This window comes from Solea senegalensis, linkage group LG1, assembly GCF_019176455.1.
Source record: "Solea senegalensis isolate Sse05_10M linkage group LG1, IFAPA_SoseM_1, whole genome shotgun sequence".
NCBI classification, from domain to species: Eukaryota; Metazoa; Chordata; class Actinopteri; order Pleuronectiformes; family Soleidae; genus Solea; species Solea senegalensis.
Window position 1 is genome coordinate 32,191,116 of NC_058021.1, and position 15,403 is coordinate 32,206,518.

Here is a 15,403-nt window from a genome sequence, read left to right on the forward strand (position 1 = left end):
ACATCAGAATAAAATGTGAACACATACAGTACATAATTGCATCTTTATTACACTGAATTATAAAAGTATATATATATTTTATCACTATCTTGGCGAGACAGGACCAAGTCAAGAAAACAACTTGTAGCCTCAGTTGTCGCAGTTTTCTCGTTGTCATACGACAGACAGAAAGAAAGAGATAAAGAAAGAAAGAGAGAGAAATTAAAGAAAGAAAGATTTGGAGTCAAGCAGGAAGGCCACAGTGACGGGTTGCCATGGACTCTGTGCACATACGTGTACAAAAGGGAGGCGAACGGATGCACATACATGTCAGCACACATGCACACACACAGTTTCATCTTCCTCTACCTGTGAGGACCTCTCACTTCAACCCTTTTTAATTTAATTCATTTAAAATTTTAACCCACTGCTGAGAGTGCCAGAAAAATATCAGGTGTACGGCGCACGGATGTTTCTATGAGGCGCAATACAAAAAGTGCAAAAGCAAAAATAATGTTTTTGGTCCAATGTTTTTGTTGACTTGAAGACATATTGTAGATAGGCATGTTTATGTAGTGATGCAAGTATAAAAGCTGCTATTGTTGTTTTATACTGGACTTACAATTCACAAGGGAATATGAAAATGAATGTATGGAACCTATCTTCACTGCAAAACTTCATTTGTGAGGAAAATATAGATCATTTGTTTACCCTTGTCCCCCGAGTTGTGCTTGTTAGCATACAGACATTAGAGTGGTATAATCTTCTTCTTTGACTTCCAAATACTGTGTGATATTCCCTAAAATGTCAAAAATGTTCATTCAAGTAGAACCCACAGTATCACTACTCGTCACCGGTTTAGTTTTAATAATTACTGATGTGCTTGTAACACGCACTGTGTCGCGAGTTGTCGAAATGCATTGTGGGTCGACTTAGCTTGCACTTCATGCGAGCGTCAGTCAAACAAAATGTTTCCGCACAGGCACTATTAACCAATGAAATTATGCTTACTGTATGTGTATCACTCAAACACTACGCAGCCCAAATGCTTACGTTTTTATGTTGGACAAAATGCACCCAATAATGGTGGACATTGCATTAGCAAGATTAGCAACACATGCTACTCAGTAGGCCATGCCAGACACTGCTCTGCAAACTTCTGAAGTGTCAGGCCTGCCCACCCTCAAGTGTTAAAGCGACACATACATAATAGTCCACTGTAAAGCCCGTGGTATACCTCATATACCACATGGGCACTACAGTGCGCGTTGCATATCACGGACCCTGGTATACTCCCTCGTCAGGGTCCTGTAGTATCCCACTTCACCATTGGGTGGCGGTACAAGTCATGAGGCAAGGAATAGGACACATTCTCACCAAAGAAGAACAGAATAATGCACGGAAGTATACCAGGGCCTTAAGAAAATAAGTGAATCAGTTGCTAATGCTTCAAAATCACCTGCCTGCAGTGTACAAGAGAAGCATCATAGTAGCAGTGAGTCTATGAAATCTTATCCCAATGCAAATGATGTGCCTCAGAGTTTGAGCTTTGATCTTAACGCCTGAATCCAAAACTTAAATCCAGCTTTTGTAGTAAAATGACCTCGTAATAAAGAACCGACCTCACAAAGCAGGCCTTCCACCACGGTCCCCACATGGATGGAAAACAAACACACACACACACACACACACACACTTGAGAGGCAAAGGCCACAGAGTGGACACACAGCACAGAGGTTTTCTGAACCAACCGGGCTACAGAGTTGGAGTTCCCCAAATTGCTTTTTTAGTACCAGTGAGGTCGCCATGGCAACTGCAGCTCCACCTCATCGTCCCACAACTGTTGCGCGCAAACACACAGTAACAAGCCACGCGTGGTCAGTCAGTACCGGAGACACAGCAAGCTCCGACAAGTTAGCAGTGAACTGAACAGAGAAGCCTCGTTTTAAAAGGAAAATAAAAGTTGTAAACACAGGATAAGGCGGCGTCAGAGGAGGGAAGGTGGCTGATTCCGTGGTGCTGATGGTGAGCGTGACGATCATTTGGCACAAACTTAAGTCTTTGACAAAAGAGTCTCAATCGGCCAAAGAGTGAAACTCTTTGTGTCATCACAACGACGTGGTAAACAAATGTGAAGGTGGTTGAGTCTTTATTTCATCAGGTTCTTCTTTATGTGCTCCACTTCCATCTGTTATAGAAAAAAACACACTCAAAACAATTGTACTATTTCTCTGGAATCTGCTGCTTTTTCTATGGAAGAGTATTATGTAAAAAGAATTCCGTGCTTAAAGTCAGAATTCTGAGACTAAAGTCAGAATTCTGAGACTTAAGTCAGAATTCTGAGATTAAAGTCAGAAAGTCGGAATTCTAAGAAAGAAGTCGGAATTCTGAGATTAAAGTCAGAAAGTCAGAATACTGAGATTAAAATCAGAAAGTCAGAATACTGAGATTAAAATCAGAAAGTAAGAATTCTGAGATTAAAGTCAGAAAGTAAGAATTCTGAGAAAGGAGTCAGAATTTGGAGATTGAAGCCAGAATTGTGTTTGTCCAAGTCTGACCTGTAAACTAAGACGAATCCTCTTCTCTTCGTCCAGTGCACTGGACAGCTGCTTCATCTCCTGCCTGAAACACAAACACACACAAAAATACACATTAAAATCATGAGTATATTATACATTGAAACATCGACAATTCACGCCGTCCCAGTTCACCTGTGCTGGCTCTTGAGAAGTTCTACGGAGGTACACAGGTCTCTCAGCTGGTTCCTGAGTTCCTCCACTGTGGGCGGGGTCAGAGGCGAGTGCCTGAGCTCGGGGGAGGGGCTCAGACCCGAGAAGGAAGACGGGGAGGCGGGACGATGGGTGGAGTTTGGCGGGGTCAGGACAGAGGGTTTTGCAGGCAGTGGTGCTTTACTGTCATGTGCCTATAAAACAAAACCAAGAAAAATGATTGAAATCATAACTAAAAAGTGAGACAAACTCCTAAGAACTAACTTCTTAGTGTCAAAAATGTGAGTCACAGTGAACGGAATATCCTTAAATAATCATACGAATGCAAAACATGTACACCTCTATAACAGCATTCAATAAAACTGAAATTTAAATAACAGTCATATGTATCAAGAAAAAGGAACTCTTACAATACTGATTATGTCTGACTGTGACTGTTAGTAATATTTGCCCAACAAGTACTCTGGTGCCCTCTGTTGGGTAAAAATAGATAATGCAGTAGGACAAAAGTGAAGGTGGTGGACGTACAGAGACGGTGGGAACTCCCTTCCTCAGGGAAACGTCCACAGATCTGGTGGAAACAACCTCTGGCTCGTCCTTCACTCTCTCCTTCTCCTTCCTCTCCTCCACCACAGGTGGTTCCTGGTCAATGCTGGACAGAGAGGACTATAGGAGGAAGACAGACAGAGAGACACATTAAAAAATACATATATATATATATTTACCCCTAATTTGTTTCAATTTACCTCTGCTGGTTCCTATAATATTTACCAGTGTCCATTATCACAACCTTGATAATGGTTTTGTGCTGATGCATTTACCACCTTATGAACGTCTCTCTTGTGAACCTTGTAAACGCCTGCTTTTGGTTCACAAATTGTGTCAGATTTTACATTTTTTTTCTTTACATATCCAATCCAGTGATTTTGGCCAGTTTTCGAGTCATCCACATTATTCATCAACATTTATTATGTGATCACTTCATGTCACAGACGACAATAAAACAGCATGAGAACCAACTGCTTTAAATTTAAAGCTGTAGTGCGTAACTTTTGGTTGCACAAGCTCCTCTCCCTCCCCTGTTTCCCTGTTTTGATATGGGATTTGTGGGTTTTTTCTCAAAACTCCCTCGAACTCATTCATTGATATCTCAGGCACTCTAACGACAACCAAAAATCACCAAAAGTTACACACTGCAGCTTTAAGTTGCTGGTTTTTTTTATTTTTGACTCACAGGTGTGATGATCTGTGAACGAGGCCGTCGGTCTGTGACTCGTGGACGTGACGCCGTCGGATGACTCAGTTTCTCCGTCGACAACACCACGGCGTCCAGGTCCATATCTACAGAAACACACACATCACCATGACAACATCTCAGCGGGTTCACAATTCAAACACAAACACCAAGGAGGCACCACGCCCTTATCTCATTGGTCAATGCTCCTGTCCGTCAATCACACTCACCAGTGTCATGTGACCTGTCAGGGGCAGAGTCTGGTGTCGAACCTTTGCCCTCAGACTTGGGGCTTTCACACCTGAGCAGGTAAACCATACGACAACGTTAAACTCTACACGCTCTGGTGTGTAACGATGGTTGTTTTCTGTGTGTGTCTGTGTGTGTGTGTACTGACGATAGAGAGGGGGGTCTCTCAGGACGTCGCGGGGGTTGGGAGGAGGAAGAGGAGGAGCTTGTCTTTGGGGGAAGGGGTTTCTTGGGAAGGTGAGCTGGGAGGGAGGGCTTGGGGATGTCGCCAACCTTCACTTCTTCACCTAAACAGTCCACACATTCACGTGAAATAACAATAAATACACAATAAACAACATAAAAAAAAAACACAGTGCAACACAAACAGTTCAGTGATGACGAAATTAGCATGATGATGTTAGGATGTTAAAAGACAAACACAAGGCGAAGAAGACAGTTGCCAAAGGTTGTGAGAACAGGAAGAGGAGAAAATCTTTGATTTTTCAGGCTAAATATTGTAGTTTCTCTGGACACACTAAAACCATTAACCTCAAGTGCCATTGTGTATCTTTAAAAAAAATCCATTAATAACCATTGACATTTTGAGAACAGGTGTTGATTTTTGTGACTTTAAATATGATTTTAACACTTTTTACACACACACTTTTTCCTTAAGGCTCTATTTTTATTGAATCAGTCTCTCCATGAAAGGTTTCTTATTCTTATTCTTCCTCTTTATTCCCCTTCCATCTTAAATGCTGCATATCCACTGGAAAATAACACAAAAATATAAAATGCTAAAAATATGAAGCAACTGCTTTTGTATTTTTCACAATTAATAAGTAGAGAATCAAAGGTTTGTGGTTTTGCATGAGCAGTTGAAACGGTGCCAGCGTCTGACAGATGCCTGCAGTGCCCACTGTTTCCTGTTTTAATCAGACTTCTTCAATCAAAGTTACAAAAGAGAGGAAATATATTCTGCACAGTGAACTTGTTTCAACATGGCCTCTGGCCTCAAAGCGACTGTAAAAAATCAGCCTCACCCAGGTTCATCAGATTTAAAGACTTAAAATCTGGTTTAACACAGTTCAAGTTTACTCTGACTTACGCATCCTACGTTCAGTAAGACTGAAGTTAGACTCGGCTAGGAAATAATAGAAGAAGCACGCAGACAAAAGAAGAAGAAAAACATTCTGTCTGTTAATTAGACCTAAGGCTTAATATTACATTAGGGGTTTTGAGAGTCAATCTGAGCTTAAAGCTTAGCATGTTAACATTCGCCAATTTCGCTCAAGAGTATATTACTGAAAACTTTAAGCATTAAACAAACTGACATTTTGACCTGATGGTGGCACGAGAGGAGAAATCAGTCTTTTAAACTCAATTGTATTTCAGTCAGGACTACAATGGTGGACTGGCCTAAACTGTTGGGGTTAGCCCAGAGGCCTCAAATCAATTTCATGAATGTCAAGTTATTTCTTTTCATCATAACATTTCAATTGTGAACTATACATGGTTTCATGTAAACACAGACACTTTTATTTTGAAATTCTGTGAAATAGCTATCATGACTAAAAAAGTTGGACTTTTCTTCACTTGTAGACTCAATGGTTTGTGGCCCCAAGATCATTTGAGTTTGAGGTTGAGGCTATTTGTCGGTGAAGTAAGTCCCCTACAGAGGGGGAAATGTTATGGTGCGTTCCATTTGTGGTCGGAACACGGAATTTCCGAGATTATGGGGCGTTCCTTAAAATCGGAACTCCCCCCTGAACTCAAATTTGAGCGACCTCATGCAGAGAAGTTAGAATTCTAAGATGGCGAGATACGTTCATCGCGTTTCCAACATGTCAACTGGAACTGAACTGAACTTTCTAATGGAGCTTCCGATGAAAATGGAACGCAGCATAAACAGGCGGTGACAGACAGAAGGTTAGCCAAAAATCTAACCAAAACGAAGACATCTCAGTTAGTGACTTGTCCATTTGCCAGTTTAACGGATCAGTAAAAAGATGTAAGAGACCCAAGTGGTTTTGGCTGTACCTCGATCCTGGTCTCTCAGCGGCAGATGTTCAGGACGCTCAGGAGGAACCTTCTTGAGCTCCGACTTTTTCTCTAAAGGTCAGAGTTTTTCTCATTTTCTCTCTCGGGACATTTAAATACAAAAAGAGCAAAAGAAGGACGAAGAAGAAAAAATCAGGAGTTACCTGTGACGTGTTTGGCTGAAGGCGCGCTGGGAGGAGGCGGTTTCTTTGGTCTCTGGAATCACACAAAAAAATAAAAACTCACACGTCTCACACATCCCACACTCCGTTCCTTCAAAAATCACGGTGAGCAGACAGTTCTCGCATGCGTCACTAATGATGACGGGATTACCTCCTTCTCCACTTCTAGCAGCTTCACAAAATTGTCTGGGAAGACGCCTTGTCGTCCTCCAATCTCCCCCATCCACCAGCCTGCATCCGCGCACTCCTGGAACCAGATTAAAACGCTGACTAAGCGCATTAAGTACTAAGTGTCTGAATACAAATTCAAATTTTTTCTATCCTGCCAAGCAAATCCAAATAACCACATGATGCAAACCAGTAGGGAAGGTTAGGACACGCCCACTTAAAAAAAAAGTGGCCAAGTTAAATAAACAAAGCACCTTTGTGATGATGTTGATGATTTCACCCTCTTTGATCGACAGCTCGTCCTCATTTTGTGCTTCGTATGGAAAGAGGACTTTGCACTGCTCGCGTCCTGAGACAATCAAATTTAAAGAAAGCAGTTTTTAATGAAGAAAAAAGGTACAGGAAAAGGTAATATGTGAATTTCAAGCTCAGGATTTTAGGTGAACAATGGTTTGTGAGTTAAAATGCTGCGTTTCTGAAAACAAAAGTGTGAAAACACTAGAGTTTACAGTGAATACAGCTGTCTTAGAAATGATGACAGTAAAAGGAAGTGGCGAACGCTTGAATAGCTATAGAACAGAGGGTCTGCAACCATTTTGATCTCCTTTCCACCCAAATAAATTGAATTTGGAGACATAAAATTGTGATAAAATCATGTATAATGTTTTACATATTGGTATACTACACACAAAATATAGTTTGTTGCATTTATGAAATGTAAGAACTACAAAAGGAAAACTGTTGACATTTCATTACTGTTTTTTACCTGTTAAAGGAAGTGATGAAAAAACACTGGCAACTTTGAAATAAAACACAGAACTATGTAGATAAAGTAAAATGTAACTCACTTTGCAGTAAATAAAATTAAGTTTTGGGGGATTTTATGTAGTTTGAGAAAACCTGCTGCCACAATGTAGATCCAAAGGATGTGACGCATATTTTAGTGGATGTGAAAATGAACTAAAAATAAACATAGTGGGCTCTAGAACCACAGGTTGCAGACCCCTGTTATAGAAGAACAACTGCTTAAATTAGTAACTATCTTGTTGCAGATTGCAGATGTTTTTCTCACACAAATGTACATCTAATAAATTGATTATATTTACCATTATATTAAACTACAAATAAAATTCACATTATTCTTCAAAACAATATTGACGTTTTCTTGGTTTTCTGTTTAATTTCACATCCAACCCCCAAAATCTTGGATGTCGGATGTTTCCAGAAGCACCTGAATGCACCATGAGGGAACATTTTCAAAGCAGTTCCTTTGTAATAACTCTATTACAACATAATACAAAAAAAGAATGTTAGAATGAGAGGAAGTGTTCAACCAGAATGGCAGGAAATAATCTTAATAGTATGGTATGCTGTGATAAAACACAGTAAATGTCCAATACATTGTTGTTATTTGCTATTTAGGTGTGTAATAAAGTTTAAAAAGTGTGCTGTAATGTTAAATTCTGACCTTTAGTTTTGCTGTCAGGTTCAGTCTTCATGGTCTCAGGAGCAACACTTGCTGTTTTGCCCTCGTTGTTCTGAACAACAAACAGGAAAGGAGACAGTCTTTGAGACACTTATTCAAACAAAACCACAGCCTCAGAGATACAGCGACTGTAAGCTACTGATTCTGTTACAGACATATCCTCATCTTGATGTTCTGCAGTGTCTCTGCACAGTGACGCAACCTGGTTTGATGTTGCAGTCGTCGTATAAGTGTGAGGGACTGTCAGTGACACATTCACTCAGTAAAGTTGCTAGTATTGCAAATATAAACCAAACTAGCTGACATATTTTGGGCGGAAGCTGATCAAATCTAACAAAAAACTCTTTTCAAATCAGAATTTAGTCACAACTAAAATGGTTAACTGTCCCTGGAGTTGGCTAACGCTGATAGCATTGCAAATAAATAGTCTTTTGAATAGTAAAATTATAATACCAAAACAAAAAAATGGTAATTTAACAAACAACAACTGAATGATGTTTTCACTTTAATCTCTCCGGCAGAGTCCCTTAGCACCAAAGTAACCAGCTAATTAGAAGCGCAATTACAACACAAGGTGATGTATAGTGGTGAAGTGTGTGTGTGTGCTGATGCAGCATATATGTGTACAAATATATATATGTGCACACACACACATATATATATATAGGATGTTAAAGGAGCCGTTGTTTTGTGGCTGGAGTGGATCCCTCAACAGTGTTTGTGGAACCGGGGTGGCTCATTTACAGGAAAACACACACACTCACGCACACACTTATTCACAGGGCCCGGTCTGTCCTGAACACACACACAGCTCTGTTCTGCAACATCACCTCCCGCCACCAGCTTCTCTCCTCGCTCTACACCCTCCCCTCCTCTCCTCTCCCGCCCTAATGAGACCCATGTGGTGCCACAAGCACTGAGACATCGTTGCAACATCACAGAGAGGATCACATGCTGCTCAGCGTCGTTCAGGCTGGCAAATAAAGACTTCACAGTGTCCAGTAGTGACACAGCTACTTTTAGGAGATTTCACAGATTCCATAATGTATCTCTGCAAGGACGGAGGAACCTCACCTAACCCCAAAGCTCCTACTAGCGTCCTAGCGTCTACTGCCACATCACCGCACTGAAACAGGACACTCAAGGATAAGGGACAGTTATCTTCTTATTAGCAAACTCCACACCACACAAATATAGATTTCTTTGATGTTAGATAAAAAAATAGGGACTTCCCTGAAGTCACAGATGTCATTTCACAACCATCTCAGGCTGAATGATTTCCTTTGTGATGTGCAGAATATACAGCACTTTCTTTGAAGAATCTGCTATTTTTGTGCACCATTAGACCATAAAGTCACAGCTTTGAATCCAACCAGCTGCTATCACTTCCCTTATCTGTGCTAATCTCTGCATTTGCATCATTAAACGGCTACTAACGATGAGTTAAACCGAGTGATCATCAGCATATAAAAGCATATTTTGTAAACCAATGCCAATGACAAAAATATAACCCTAAAATTTCCATCATATTAGCTGAAGTCTATGTAGATTTTTTTTTTACCGCTTAGAATAATGATTAATACTGTAGAAGAGAATTCACATTGCGCTAATGAATATACTGACTGAAAACATGTTTGATAGTACTGTTACACAATAAATGTAATTACGTAGATACTTTGGTAATCAGCCAGTCGGATGGTCCAAGATCCCAAGTCACATCCTGCATGATCAACAGGTTTTTTATTGTAAACTCAGTTGGTATCACATCCGAGTGACTCTGACTCACTGTAGTGACCGGGAGGATTTAGTGCACACAGGATGTACGCCTTTGCAGACCAGTGCAGTTTCAGTCTTCACAATTTTCCAGAATCATGTAATACATGAGTGTTTCTGAAGTGAGTTATCTTCAGTTCCCATTTGGGTTAATTCAATACCCCAAACCTTGAGTTTCTACAGATACCAATATAATTTCCAGGAATTCAAAGAAAATACTACAACAGTGTTATGCAGAGCTTCCAAACATCAGAGGTTTTAAGTCCAGAAAAATTCAGCAAAACACATGAGGTGTGTCGCACAATTGTGACGCACAACTTTGAAGAGATAAATCTAAATACTATCCACCTTTTACCAATCAATAATCATCACAAACTATAGAGTTTCTTTAGAAAGTACTTGCTTCTTGGTGCATAATGTTGTAAGTTACAATACTGGTAGTTGTAACTTACAACATTATGCACCAAGTAGTGTTTGAAGAAAGTTGATGAAGTCCTTGTGTTAAGTTTATGAACACTTGTTTTGACTTGTTGTTGTAGGGAGATCAGCATGGCGTAATCTTATTTGAGGGGATTCCCTGATAAAGTTCTTTAGATACTGCATCTACAAGAACACTGAACATTTCTCTTTTTGTTCGAACAAAAAGTAAAGTTAAATATCAGCACAAACCCAAAGTATCATCAGACTCATCCTTAAGTCCAATTGAGTGTTTGAAGGTATTCTCATAAAAAGTTCTTGAGATATCCCATTTACAAGAATTGGGCAATGCCTTTGTTTGTGCCAAATTTGAAGGGGTTCCCTCAAAGATGTTCTTGAGGTAAGTTCATGAGAATCCGACCATGGCTGCCACCAGCACAGAGGTTTTTGTGGGCATCCTTTTTAAAATTGTATTCAAATGTTTTGAAAATTCATCATCTGCATTCAGCCATCCTCGACTAGGAAGCTTCTTAGAACAAGGAGCAGTGGGGGTTGGGTACCTTGCACCTCAGCCCTTGACCTGTCAGGATTTGAACTGGTGAAACCTCGAGTTACAAGCCAAATTCCCTGCCATGGTCCAAGTAAAGGTTTGTGCCAAATTTGAGAGGAATCCCTCAAGACGTTCTTGAGATACTGTGTTCACAATTATGGGGCGTGTCTCTACCTCTGGCCTCGACTCTCACTGGCACAGAAACTTAAAATCCTGGATTTATCTTATCCTTCTTTTGGAAAATGTTGAATATCAGCACAATAACCCAAAGCATCATTGTCAGACTCATCCTCAAGTCCAAGTGAATGTTTGTGCCAAATTTGAAGGTATGCCCATAAGGAGCTCTTGAGATATCGCATCTACAAGAATTCGGCAATGCCTTCGGCCAAACCTGTCATCAGTACAGAATCTTAAAACTTGAGAATAGAAGAAGTTGGATATAATTGCAATCATTTCCAGCATCATCTTCAAATCCAAGTGAATATTTGTGCCAAATTTGAGAGGACTCCCTCAAGGCGTTCTTGAGATACTAAATTCAAAACTATGGGGTGCGTCTCTGGCCTCGGCTCTCACTGGCACAGAAACTTAAAATTAGGGAGGAAAACGTTGAATATCAGCACAATAACCCAATGTATCATTGTCAGCCTGCAGAAACAGCTTTCAGAATAATAAGTAACCCTACAACAGCATTCAATCACTGCATCTGTGAAGCAGCAAGACACTGGGACTCCACCCACGTGCCGGTAGCCGACCTTTCAGTTTACTTAAAAAGTGGACGTGGCTTCCTATGACTCAGCACCACCGTGCCACCCCACCACCAACAACCCCCGTCCCGTCCCGGACGGAGACTGTCACCTCCTCCAGCGCCTCATTAGGGAGCAGAGAGACTCGTCTCGCCATAAAACAACATCACAGTCTTGCACTCAGCAGGACAGGCTCAAAAACATCCTTCAGAACAAATGCTCTGGTACATCTGCAGGAACTGCAGCCGAGTTTGACGACCAGGGAAGATGTTTAAAGCCTGAATCACACATTTTATTTAATTAGTCTTTAGTAGTTTTGTTTTTTTTAAAAAAAAACCTTGTGGTATTTACCTTTTTGACAATGCTTTGAAAGAGACTCCAAAGAGATCCAACTCTTTATATTTCCCCAAAAAACATGCGTCAAATTTCCAGAGAACTTACATTTTCTTGGTTTTTATCATTGCAAAAAACATCCCTATCTAACGGAAATATTTCACGTCACTGATGAAAAAACTAACCTTTTAAATCAGTATTGTATTGTTTCTCCATAGATACTTGTCTCTATTTTCTATGTAATTTAAGAAAACTAATAATACATAAATCTGACCCCTTATGCCACCTTCTAGCCAAACACTCATAACAAGACTTTGTGTCATGTGAGGCAGCTTTCACTAAGCGGTAAAAGAAATGCCACAGATAAGCAAACACGGCAGGACGAGAGAAAGAAATAAAGAAAGGACGAATTTATCAGATGAAGAAAACAACAAAAATCTGAATGAATGAATGAAAACAGGAACAGCTAGGAGATCAGGAGGGAAGAGAAAAGTTGACCCTACCTTTCTCTGCTCTGGTTTCAGTTAAAGTCAGACAGACACGCGGAGTGCGGCGGCTACATCAGTGTCGGCAGCTGGAGACAGTGTGCGCATGTGTGTGTGTGTGTGACTATGAAAATGTCAGTGAAAAACTGCATAACCTCCCCTCCTCTCTCTCTCTTTTTCCTCCTCTCTCTCTGTCTGTCTGCCCTGCAGAGCTCTCACTTCTGCTTTGCTCTCCCAGTCCCTGCAGGGTGTGTGTGTGTGTGTGTGTGTGCGCATGTGTGCGTGTCCACTTTAAAACCACTTCCTGTGCTGTGAAACTGAAACAGAGGAAGAGGAGGAGCCAAGGGTGGAACTTCCTTCCCTCATTACGAAATGATCACAATAGCGAATAATAATGGAAATGAGCCGTGTGTGTGTACTTGTGTATATGTATCTCTGTGAGGTCCAAAAAAAACTTACAAACCTATCTTTGAGGGAAAATTTTGACAATGTAGGGACGTTTACTCTGGGCCCCAAAACCTGATTTTAGGGTTAGGTTTGTAAAAACTCAAACTCAAATGACCCTGGGGGCCACCGAGTGTCTTGTTTGGTCAGTGAAATAAATCATACCTTTTGAGGAATAAATATCAACATAATAATATTCACAATATTTCATGTAATATCAAAATAAAACTGTTTGCTTTGATTTGGAACAAAAAATAGTGCACAATGTAATTGATGATGCAAAATTGACTTGGGCCACATGAAATTAATTTGGGGGGCCACAAGTTTGAGACCTATACTGTTAGGGTTTGGTTCAGGGTTAGGGTTAGGCATTTAGTTATGATGGTTAAGATTAGGGTTAGGGGCATTAATGTCTACAGGTGTATGTGAAAAAACTTGTTATGAGGACATTTCAAGTAAATTCACGGGATAATTAGCCTTCGGTTTTTGGGCTAAGGTTAAAGTTAGCATTAGGTTTCAGCCGAGACATAAAAACACAAAAATAAAATAAAATAATATATTTGAAGACAACCAGGTGGTCCTCGGTTGCGTACCATGTGCCTATCAGGCCATGTTCAAGGCTAACCATGCTAACGGGTATCACGGCGTCCTTGAACAAAAGTGGACTCAGTTTCTGGAACATTCTGCTTAACGTGCGAACAACATGACCCAACCTTGGATAAGAACATTTTTTTTTTTGTTGACAGCTACAGCGTAAGCCTGAGTTTGCAAGGACACAATCAAAATGATGAAGAAGCTAACATTAGTGTCTCTCACACACACACACACAATACACACACACACTAAGATGGATTTACGAGGACTCTTAGATAAAGTTATCACTGTTTTGGTGGAGTTAGCATGTCCAACAAAAACACATTATCACAGAGGGAAACATGTTGGGGTTTTTTAATTACAAAGCTAAAAGATGCTAAAGCTTTAAGAATGCCGATTTCTCAAGAAAAATTGTTGATGTGTGGTTTGCTCTCTGGCCTGGAATTAAACAGACATTTTTGTTTGTGGGACACCTGTTACCAAGACATTTCTATATTTTCTTCATTTAAATGAAACAGCTCAACTGTTAGAAACCTTGGGTGTTTTCCTTGACAGTCATTTGAATTTTAACAAACAAATAGACAATTGTCAAGAATAACATAGGAAGACATTTCTATATTCATACGTCTGTCGTCTTTAAAAGGTGAGGAGTTGCATGAGCTAGTTATTGAGGCTAAAACCAGTTAGCACTAGCAATGTCGTCACTAATATGTCTAATAATTAACCATTTGTGTATTGAGAAAGTCAATACATATCCTACAAAATGACCAAAATGTGTGTGTACTTGTATTCACATTTTTGTGGGGACATGTTGACCTTGTGGGCATGATTTAAAGGGCTTTAAAGGGCTTTTCCAGAGTTAAGACCTGGTTTTAGGGTTAGGGTTAGGCACTAGGGAAGCATTATGTCTACGATGTGTCCTCACTAAGCTATAAAATGTGCGTTTGTGTGTGCATGACTCACCTTGTCCACCTCTGAGTCTATTTCAATTGAGCGCGGTCTCAGCTTGATGGGCTGGTCTTTGAAAATGTCTCCAAAGCCAAACCCTCGAACCTGGAGGAGAGAAAGTTTCACATATGAACTCACTCAGTATAATAATAGTCACTGTAAGAAAACAAACAAAATGAATGTGTTATATTAATGCTCTCTGTTTGTAATGTCATTGGCTGTCTGAACGTGATGGGACATACATATGAGGATAATGAGCCGGAAGACTAATTACTGTACCTTCTTGGGCTGGATTTCTGCTGACCCAGTTTCTGAGCGTTGACTGTCTCCTCCATCACTTTCACTGCCTGGACTGTCTTTACCTACACACAGAGACACACACATCCTAACAATTTAACACATTCCCATTGGTCAAAACAGGTTTTATAACCGATGAGAATTGGCAATTTTATTTATGTGTTTTGCTTTGTTTTAACAAAATCTACAGAAGTCAACTTTCAACTATTTCACATACTGTATGTACAAAAAATATTGTGAAACCAGGCGTTCTTGTGTTACTCCCTAAAACAGGGTTTCTCACTGCCCTGCATGTTTTAGAGGTTTCCACACACCTGATTCAAATAAATGGGTAATTTCCAGGCTTTTTGGAGAGCTGACTATTTGAATCAGGTGTATATGTATAATTATGGTGAGAAGTACGCATGCAAAAGGGTTTTAAAAGGGCATAAAATCTACATATATATGTATAATTATAGATGGGTGACTTACTCATGCGACCGCTGCGAAGATCCTCCTGTGAGGTTGGCATGTCTGCAGAGGTCGCGTCCGACTCTGTCTGGATCTCTTTGGTGAAATTGGAGGGAAACATTCCAGTCTTGCCATGAAGGACGCCCTCCCACCAGCCCTCCTCTACCTGGACACACACACGTGGACATTACGACACAGCAACAATACACAGCGACTCTTGTGTTTACCTTGACACTGGTGCAGAAAAATGGAGATATCTGAAATAACTGGTTTCTACAAAACAGAACTTGAGCAAAAAAGTCCATGATCATTTGACGGTA

General features: G+C 40.3%; 1 protein-coding gene across 1 annotated transcript in view; it reads right to left on the reverse strand.

The window, feature by feature from the left end:
• Nucleotides 1-24: 24 nt before the first annotated feature.
• The window catches only part of sh3kbp1 (SH3-domain kinase binding protein 1), a 31,051-nt gene continuing 15,672 nt past the window's right edge, over nucleotides 25-15,403 (reverse strand). The window contains exons 5-19 of the mRNA XM_044043267.1: nucleotides 15,105-15,249; nucleotides 14,616-14,698; nucleotides 14,352-14,441; nucleotides 8,032-8,101; nucleotides 6,818-6,912; nucleotides 6,547-6,642; nucleotides 6,378-6,429; nucleotides 6,214-6,285; nucleotides 4,340-4,478; nucleotides 4,173-4,243; nucleotides 3,943-4,049; nucleotides 3,237-3,374; nucleotides 2,691-2,902; nucleotides 2,538-2,601; nucleotides 25-2,167 (exon numbers count right to left, since the gene is read on the reverse strand). Of these exons, the coding sequence (XP_043899202.1) occupies nucleotides 2,129-2,167; nucleotides 2,538-2,601; nucleotides 2,691-2,902; nucleotides 3,237-3,374; nucleotides 3,943-4,049; nucleotides 4,173-4,243; nucleotides 4,340-4,478; nucleotides 6,214-6,285; nucleotides 6,378-6,429; nucleotides 6,547-6,642; nucleotides 6,818-6,912; nucleotides 8,032-8,101; nucleotides 14,352-14,441; nucleotides 14,616-14,698; nucleotides 15,105-15,249 (1,473 nt within the window). The 3' untranslated portion in view covers nucleotides 25-2,128. The remainder of the gene's footprint in view (nucleotides 2,168-2,537; nucleotides 2,602-2,690; nucleotides 2,903-3,236; nucleotides 3,375-3,942; nucleotides 4,050-4,172; nucleotides 4,244-4,339; nucleotides 4,479-6,213; nucleotides 6,286-6,377; nucleotides 6,430-6,546; nucleotides 6,643-6,817; nucleotides 6,913-8,031; nucleotides 8,102-14,351; nucleotides 14,442-14,615; nucleotides 14,699-15,104; nucleotides 15,250-15,403) is intronic.